At 33.1% G+C, this 9,601-nt stretch overlaps 2 protein-coding genes across 2 annotated transcripts; both read left to right on the forward strand.

Moving 5' to 3' along the window:
- The first annotated feature begins 1,785 nt into the window (after positions 1 to 1,785).
- LOC115997633 (probable arabinose 5-phosphate isomerase) lies at positions 1,786 to 5,231 on the forward strand. The gene is made up of 3 exons (XM_031237225.1): positions 1,786 to 2,629; positions 2,967 to 3,190; positions 4,777 to 5,231. The coding sequence occupies exons 1-3, from the start codon at positions 1,898 to 1,900 to the stop codon at positions 4,931 to 4,933; spliced, it is 1,113 nt and encodes a 370-aa protein (XP_031093085.1). The 5' UTR covers positions 1,786 to 1,897; the 3' UTR covers positions 4,934 to 5,231.
- A 1,443-nt stretch (positions 5,232 to 6,674) lies between these two features.
- LOC115995671 (CASP-like protein 4D1) lies at positions 6,675 to 8,938 on the forward strand. The gene is made up of 3 exons (XM_031234772.1): positions 6,675 to 6,859; positions 7,749 to 7,884; positions 8,472 to 8,938. The coding sequence occupies exons 1-3, from the start codon at positions 6,714 to 6,716 to the stop codon at positions 8,742 to 8,744; spliced, it is 555 nt and encodes a 184-aa protein (XP_031090632.1). The 5' UTR covers positions 6,675 to 6,713; the 3' UTR covers positions 8,745 to 8,938.
- Positions 8,939 to 9,601: the final 663 nt, after the last annotated feature.

The following is a 9,601-nucleotide window of genomic DNA, read 5'->3' on the forward strand; positions in this document are numbered from 1 at the left end:
AAATAAAGTGCAAGTTAGCTTTATAATAGGAATTTAGTTATGGTATACTTTGGATGGAGGGAGGTTGTCTCTTTATACAAAATTATATTTGTCAAGTCTCATGACCCTTTGCATATTTCAGCATTAAATTAAAATATATATTTTATTTTAATTAAAAGTATAAATTGATAATAAAGCTTAGACATTTATCATTAAAAATTCTTTTTAAAAATTTACACAAATTTCTTTTTTTTTTTTGAAATCACACAAATTTCTTAATTCCATATTCCTCCTCAAAATACCATCATCACTCATGAGGGGTCAAATTAGTATGAATAGTAAGTAGAGGGGCCGACTCGATTAAGGCAATTTCCGTCTTGCTCACACGCTCGGACGAAAGCAGCTATTTTTGTCGGTGATGGGTACTGATTGAGTGATTGATGGCAAAAAACGTGGGACACGTGGCACTGAAAAGTGCGTTTATTTACAAGTTATTTCTTCTTCTTTTTTTTTGGAATAAAGAAATTTCTGTTTTAATTATATACGTAGTAATTTTTTTTTATTGTGAGTGAACATTATGATACAGAGTATAAATTTAAGATTTATTGATAAAGAAAAATTTAAACTTTTATGTGTTGTGATATTTAAAATTTGGTGAAAAGCTTAAACCTTTGTATTTTTAGATAATTGTACTCAATTGTGTATATTAATAATATTAAAATCTTTAAAATACTACAAATTTATAATCATTTATATTTTTTTAACAATTATAATTTTCAATCTAAGAAATATTCCATTGAACTCGAATTTCTCAAGTTTGCACACAAGTTATTTTTAAATTGCAATATAATATAAGTTTAAAAGATATAATATATCCAAATTGTATACAATTAAAAATGTAAAATTACACTATTAAAAAATATTTTACATATAACATAGATAAACATATGTTCATATATTATACCTATCAATATTGAAATCAAGAAAATTAATTAAATTTTAGATTATATACTACTACCTTCATCCCATTTTATGTGTCTGGTTTGATTAACGAGATTTGACTGAAGTTATTTTTAATCCAAATTTTTATAATATTAAGTTTAGTATTAATTATACAAAATTTATATATTTAGAAACTACACTAAAAGTACTGCTAAACACAAAAAATTAAATTTAAAAATAAGTAAAAAATACTAAAGAAAATAAAAAAAAAAAGAAAAAAGAAAGAGTTGGTTTGACCAATGAATTGTAAATAGGACAAGTAAAATGTGATAGAAAGAGTATAACTTATTATAATTGTTAGATAACACAATCACAATTGTTAAAAATTTAGATATAATTATCACAAATTAGAAAAAAGTTAATTTTTTTGGTTAATAAACCTAAATTTAATCGTTGTAATATCACCCTCATCACTTTAACCTAAGTGTGTGGTTGAACGGAAGTGATTCATCCATTTTTAACCAAAGGTCAATAGTTTGATCATTGAATTTAAATATGGAGCAAATTTAAATATTCTGTCGGTTTTTTTTGGTAAATTTACAAGGTCTTTCTCTCCGTCCGTTTAACGGTCCAGTGTACATCCACGTTCGCTCCGAGAAGAGCAGGAGAATCGTCATTTGTGGGAATTCACTTACCACTTGAGCTATCCCGCTGAGTTTAAATCTTCTGTCGGTGAAAAACCCTCTACTACGCCCAAAAAAATCACCATCATCACTTTTAAAAAATCACAATCATCACTTTAATGCCTGATTTGAGTTTTATCGCCACTCATGACTCACCGTTAATGGGGGTCTGGGGAGCAAATATCAATTCGTTTTTAAAAGAAAAGAAAAAAAAATATTTGTTTTTGTGCGTTTAGGTAATGTTTACCACCCAAGTATCTAGCAATATCCACGGAAGAATTTCCAGAAAATGAATGATACTGTACCGTACAAGAGGAGTTGATGATCTATCTATAAAGAGTGAAACAAACAAACACAAAATCAAGAGAAAGAAGCCGAGAAAAATGGGTTCTCTCCCACCACCGCCATTGCCGGAAAAGCAAGAAGGGTCCGCGGATATTGACCCGACCCATTTGCTGAGCCTCTTCAAGGCACAGCAGAAGTACCTCAACCATTTCTTCCAGAACCTCGATCTCTCCCAGACCCTAACCTTCGCCCACACCCTCCTCAATGCTCAGGGCACCATTTTCTTCACCGGCGTCGGCAAGTCCGGCTTCGTCGCCCAGAAGATCTCCCAGACGCTCGTCTCTCTCGGCATCAAGTCCGCCTTCCTCTCCCCTCTCGACGCGCTCCACGGCGACATCGGCATTCTCGCCCCCCGGGATCTGCTCGTCATGTTCAGCAAGAGCGGCAACACCGACGAGCTCATGCGCCTCGTCCCCTGCGCCAAGGCTAAGGGCGTGTTTCTCATCTGCGTCACCTCTGTTAGCCCCAATTCCTTGATGGCCGTTTGCGATCTCAACGTGCATTTGCCTCTCGAGAGAGAATTGTGCCCCTTCGATTTGGCCCCCGTCACCTCCACCGCTATCCAGATGGTGTTCGGAGACACCGTGGCGATTGCGTTGATGGCCGCCAAGAATCTCAGCCGCGACGAGTACGCTTCTAACCACCCCTCCGGCAGGATTGGGAAGAGCTTGATCTTCAAGGTCAGGAAATCAATTTTTCCTCAAATCTTCATCGCAATCCTTATATTCTTTGATTTGATGATAGAATCCTGTTCATCTTTCATGCTTGTGCTTAGAAATTCTGATTATTTAATATAGGGTTAAGTTTTGCAATAAACCCTAGAAATGAAATCTTTTTAATCCAGTTCATTAAATTATATGGAAAAAAGTTAACAGGGAAGTCTAATCACATGAAGAGTTAATTTATTATTCTGTTGAATACTTGAATTGTGAACACAGCTGAAGAATGGGGCTAGAGAATTCTGTGTATTCTATAGGAACGAAAAAACTAGACTTGACAGAAGATACTCTTTTGCAGGTGAAAGATGTAATGAAGAAGAAAGAAGAACTTCCAATTTGTAATGAAGGAGATCTCATTATGGACCAGTTAGTAGAGTTAACGAGCAAAGGATGTGGATGCCTCCTCGTTATCGATCACGATTATCATCTGCTAGGCACATTTACTGATGGTGACTTGCGTCGCACATTGAAATCTAGTGGTGAAAGGATCTTCACCCTCACAGTAGGAGAGATGTGTAACAGGTAATCTCTTAAATATATTATTGAAGTGAATGCTGTCCAAATTACTCTGTATTGGTTATAAAGAAAAGGCATTAACTAATAAATGAAAAAAACATTAAGGTCTTCAGATTCTAGACCCAATTTTCTAATGCCTAGATGCAAGCTGCATCATTTAGTATGGGTTGGGCACATCATATACCATCAGTCCATCACAACTGTTATTGGTACAATTCTCTCCTTGGCCTTCACTGTTAAGCCTCTAACCTTAACATTTGCAAAATGTAAATCAGGAAGCAATATCTTATTTGAGTACACATATTCTTTAGATTCTAGACCCAATTTTCTAAATCAAAATAGATGGATTTTCCTTGGAAATAGGAGTGCTGTATCTAGTTGCTTCCAATTTCTGAAAGAATCAAAGACCAAGAAAAGTTTGCAATAAGAGGCTAATGCATGTTTCTGGGCATGGAAGGGAAGAAGAGTGATTGATGTTTTCTAAATCAAATGATCTGATTTTTTATTTATTTATTTATTTTATTTTTTGTCATTACAAAGTTATGGTACAAAAGGTGAATGATATCTTGATGTTAGTGCTGTAGTGGTGGGTTCTTTTCCCCAAAGATTTTAAAGGTTAATTATGCTTGCCTCCTTTCCAAGTCATCTACTTTATTGATTTGTGATGAAATTAAAACCTCAGCGCATTGACACATTTCTGTAACTTGAATGGCTTATAATTTAATTCTTATACTCTATATGTGATTCATCTCATAAAATAATCTGTCCTTGGGATAAACCACAATAAAGAATAAAAATGTATAATTAGAATATTTAATCACATTAGTAGAGTGAAGTAAAAGTTAGCTAGAAGTTATACCCCCATGAGAATTATTCGAAATTTCTGACAAAAGCTATAGCTCCATTGAAAAAAATGCTGAATTTCTGTATAAATATTGTCTCTGCCCTTGCTCATGTGCTGCTTGTATTATGAAAGTATTCTTAGGGTCCCATTAATTTCCTTGATAAGTGCAGAGACGCACTGGGGAAGCCCACTGCCAACAAAATTCTTTCACTTTATTTCATAATGATAACTTTTTGTGTTACAACATTATCTTATTTTATTCAAATTGATTGCAGACAATCCTAAAGACAATTTGGGTTTGTTAGATGTGGAATAAAATGAATGTACAGTTCTTCCTAGATCTGTAGCAAGAAATTATATTTTCATCTGCAGTTATAAAAGGAGAACATTGGTTTAAATGCTGTTTAATTTTGATATGGTGTAACCTTAGGAGTTATTATGTTTATTAATGTAAGTACTAAAAGCATTGTGTTAGCGGAGTTTTCATGTTAGAGAGTGTTAAGGAGGGGACCTCTTCCCCGGTTATTGGATTTGATGCTTTTTACACTTGGATTTCATAATCCCCCAAAAATGGATATTATGGTGTCTGGTTGTTCTAATGAGTCCAAGTGAGACATAGAATGTTTGGTTTTCACCTTATATTGCCTATTTTTTAAGATTAAAAAAGAAAAAGAAAAGGGGGGGTTTAGTTTTTGAAAGGATGGCATTGTGGTGAAGACTTACCCAACCCATGATTCAACTTTTGCAGAAACCCAAGAACAATTTGCCCTGATGCAATGGCAGTTGAAGCAATGCAGAAGATGGAGTCCCCGCCATCCCCTGTTCAGTTCTTGCCAGTCATCAACGATGACAACGTCTTGATTGGTATTGTGACTTTACATGGGCTCGTTTCGGCTGGCTTGTGAGTTTCTGTCATTAGTTCAATGATTATCACGATTCACATTGTATATTGTTCATTTACTGTGTTTAAATGGTGTGCGCGAGGAGAGGAGAATTCTATTCTTGTAATTGTTATTCGATTACTATTGTTGTATTGAAGAATGAGAAGTTTTTAGTTGTGATCTGTTAGTTGCCAGTCTCTTATAGATGGGACTGTGTAGCTTAGATTTCTAGGATTGTAATCACTAATCAGTGAGAGGCCTCCAATGTTAAGCTATTTGCTTTCAGTTTCTGCTTAATTTCATCTTTCTTCCCATTTAGTTTCATCTTACTCTATCTTATTTTGGTATTCTCCCAAAATATTCATTCATACCCAATCTCAATACATGATTGTAATGGTAATTACTGAGATATTTCTAATATATACGATTGTATCAAGTATTATTGGTTTGGTTAATACGGAGTAATACTTTACAAAATTATATATATTATACACAATTTGCCAATTATATATACACCAGAATTTTATCCGTACTATCAATATCAATGTGGATACTTACTATACAAGTCCTCATAGTAAGTATTAGCTAGCAAATTATACAGTTGAATTGAGAAAAACAAAGGATAATTAACCCCATGAATTTTATTACCATGCTTATATGGTAATTTCAAAAAAAAAAATGAAAATTTAATTAAAATGAAAATTTAAAAATAGAGTGGTTCATTAGAGCTTCCTCTGACATGGCGAGACGAAGTTTTGTCGCATTTCATCTTCCAGATTTGAAAGATGGCACTCTCCCACCTTACAAATTTGGAACACAAGCTTGGGGTGTTTGACAAATGACTGATAGTTGATTAAGTTAACTACGAAGTATAACTGATTGGGTTAGCTAGTCCGACTGGCTATAATATTAGTTGATTGTAAAAAAAGTGTTTGATAAATTAACTATTTACTTTTAATTGATTGTATGTAAAATGACTTATAATAACATAAATGTATTGTGCTAATTCATTAACTCTTAAATTACATTTATAATTGTATTTATTTATTACTCCGTAATTATTATTATTATTGTTGTTGTTGTTATTATTATTATTATTATTATTATATTATTATTATTATTATTATTACAAATTAAAGACCTTGTGGTCTAGTTGCACCACGCCTCAGCAGAGGCGCTGCTGTCTTTTTGTGCTTTAGTAGGTCGAAAAAAGAACTCTGCTAGTCTTAGTTTTTTAGATTTTGGTTTATTGTCACAATAAGCTAATGCAATAAACCATTTTACTAAACACTTAAAGTAGTTCATAACCAGTCAAACCAATCAAAAATGACTTATAAGCTATTTTACCAAACAAGACCCTCTTTATTTCATTTTTTTATTTCAAATTTAAAAGATGAAATTTTCTTCCATAGATAGTGGCCGGGCCGGTTTTTCACCAATAGAAACACTATTAAATTACTTTGGCCGCATGTATTACAAAGTTTCATTTCCATAAGATAACAATCTGAATTGAATCGGTCAGCTTGCAAAACGCGGAATCCTCAGTAAATATATATATGAATTGACCATTTCGTATGTCGATGTAAATAAAACAACCTTTATTACACTATATACTATAATCTCTTCGACAAACCCAACAACAATAATACCTCGGTCTTGTCTAAAGATGTTTCATACAATGATTCACACGCAATTGGTATTTGGTATATATACACACACGAAGGACTTCACTTTCCCATAGCTTACATGCCAAGGAAAAAAAAAATCTAAGTAAGAAAGAGAGAGAATTCTTAATTTCAATCAAATGGCTTCCAAAATTATACTATACTCTATCCTCGTTTTCAGGATTTTCACTCTCATGTTGTTAGCAGCTTTCATCGCACTCACAGTCACCAACAACTTCAAGGCAGCCGGCACTAAAGTCAAATTCAGCGACGTCAAAAGTTACAGGTATATTGTGTTTACTTTAATTTTTTTTTTCTTTTTAATTTTTTTTTATAAGTACATCAAAAGTTACAGATACAATGAGAGTTACTACCTAATTTAGTCTTCAATTATATTAGTTTTTCTCAATTTAATCTTACACGAATTTTTGTGTTTAATTAAGTCATTGATTTTGATGGTTTTACCTAATTGAGTCCTTATTTATTAGAATAAAGTGAAAAAAATCACTATAGTCGATGACTAAATTGAGTAAAATCACTATATATAGTCGAAGAATAACTTGGGTAAAACAACTATAGTTGATGACAAATTTATGTATTAAATATTAATATATAGATGTGAAATTGCCAAGCTATCTTAACAGATAACTCAATTAGATAAAATCATTAAAGTTGATGACCTAATTAATAAAGCACAAAGCCGCTTAGGTCTAAATCAAGAAAAACCCACTATTTTTTTGATAAATTCACCGGGTCTTTCTCCGTCCGTTTAACGGTCCGGGTCCAACCGTGTTCGTTCTGAGAGGCACGAGAGCTGGCTCAGGGGGAATCGTCACTTGTGGAAATCAAACTCAGGTTTTCCCGAAATTCTTCCCCACAATAGTTGATGACTAAAATGAGTAAAATCACTATAATCGAAGACTAACTTGGGTAACACTACTATTCAATTAAGAGCAAAATTAAGTATTAATAGAAGTGAAATTACCAAACTATTTTAACAGATGACTCAATTAAGTAAAACTATTAAAGTCAGTGACCTAATTAATTACAAAAAGTCTTTTAGAATTAAATCGAAAAAAATCACTATAATCAAAAACTAAATTGAGTATTAACTTGATATAGCGACATCAAAATGACAAGTTATAGTGATCTCGATCTATTCGTAAAATGTGCAGGTATATACTTGCTGTGGGAGCGGCGGGTGCTCTATACACGTTAATTCAATTGCCCTTTGCCATGTATCATGCCGTGAAGGAGAAGAGGATGATCCGGGGCAAATTTCTGCCTAATTTTGATTTCTATGGGGACAAGGTTATGGATTTTATATTTATTATTATTTAAACTAATTTATAAAATCCAATGTTACAGAAGATGCTAGGCACTAATCGGGTGTCGTAGGGTGCCTAGCGTCGTCTAGGCACTTTAGTAATCCGAGTATATTGTCTCAACTTTTTTCATTCAGGACTAAGAGTTGTTAGACTGTTATAATCCCTCAAACTAGTCAACTGCATATGTTAGATTGTTAGTTGAGTACATGAGTAGAGAAATATAGAAAAAGAGTCGATGAGTAGGCAAAAAAAAATCACTCGGCCGAGTTAGGCACCGACTCCGTCGAGTTAGGTGCTCAACTCGGCCGAGTTAGGCGCTCAACTCGGCTGAGTCGGGGCTTAGAGTGTCTAGTTGGCCGGTTAGTCGGCCAGTGACTAAAAGCCGCCTATGGCTAAAATCGCCTGGCTTAGGAGCGCCTAAACGGCGGCCTAAGCTGATTTTTACAACACTGATAAAATCTAAAAATAAAAACAATATGTTTTTATTACGGAGTATTTATTTACATTTTATACACAACACTTGCGATTACATGATTTTGTAATCTGATTTATTATGTGTGATGTTTACAGGTAATAAGTTTTCTCTTGGCAAGTGGAGTTGGTGTTGGGTTTAGTGCGAGTGTTGAGTTAAAAGATACTATTGGTTCGTTGGTGGACAATTTTGAATTTGTATTGGCTAAAGATAATCTTATAAGTTTTGATGGAATCGAAGAATTTAGAAGAGAATTGAATAAGTTTTTTGATAGAGAGATGATAGCAACTGGCATTCTCGTAGGAGGCTTTGCTACTATGGCTATTCTCTCCATTCTTTCATCACTTAACAAGTCTGGGAGAAGCTTCTGAAATGTTCAAATTGTACCAAATAATTCTAAATAATTAAATCCCATTTGTATGCCATTATTCTAGATGATGATATCATTTCCTAATAAAGGTTTTGGAAATTTTCCTATTGTAGATGTTCAGTATGTTTGGATGAATGTCAATGCATCCTTATTATTATTACTAGTTATCACACGCGCGTTGCGCGATTAAATCAATGCTCAATGTGTATTTTTAAATTAGTATTCCTTAATTGGTTAAAGTAGTCATATAATAATGTGAGAGAAAAAAATGTTAAATTAATAAAAATCAAAGAAATAGTCTCGATGCTTATATATTTTAATAAAACATAACGAAATTGTAAATAGCTAAATTACAACTGAAGTAAGTAGAAACAAATAAACCACTTACATAGGAGCAAATGGCGTGTCATCATTGTTACTTGTTTTGACACCAGTCCGACCATTTAAAATCTATGTGTAATTGTATTTGTGATCAAATACTTTATAGTTCGTCCGGACAGGTTTGACAATGACATTTGAGATGATGTACCATTTGTTGGTTTGTAAAGTGATATCATACATTCCAATGTCATTATCAAACACTATTGATTGAACCCGAGTTCCTTGCATTTAGATATAGCATTTACAATGATGTTGGTGGTGAATGAGAGCATATTCATAATAATAATAATACTAATGATAAAAATAAAATAAAATAAAATAAAATAATAATAATAATGAGAACATTTTTGCTATTTACTTACAGTTTCATCCTTAAGGACGATGAGCATATACTTTGAGAAATATGTTCATAAAGGATGTTATGAAATAATATAATGGGAACCACAACATTACATGCAATGATACAAGTATAGATGA

This window comes from Ipomoea triloba, chromosome 11 (assembly GCF_003576645.1).
Source record: "Ipomoea triloba cultivar NCNSP0323 chromosome 11, ASM357664v1".
Taxonomy (NCBI): domain Eukaryota; kingdom Viridiplantae; phylum Streptophyta; class Magnoliopsida; order Solanales; family Convolvulaceae; genus Ipomoea; species Ipomoea triloba.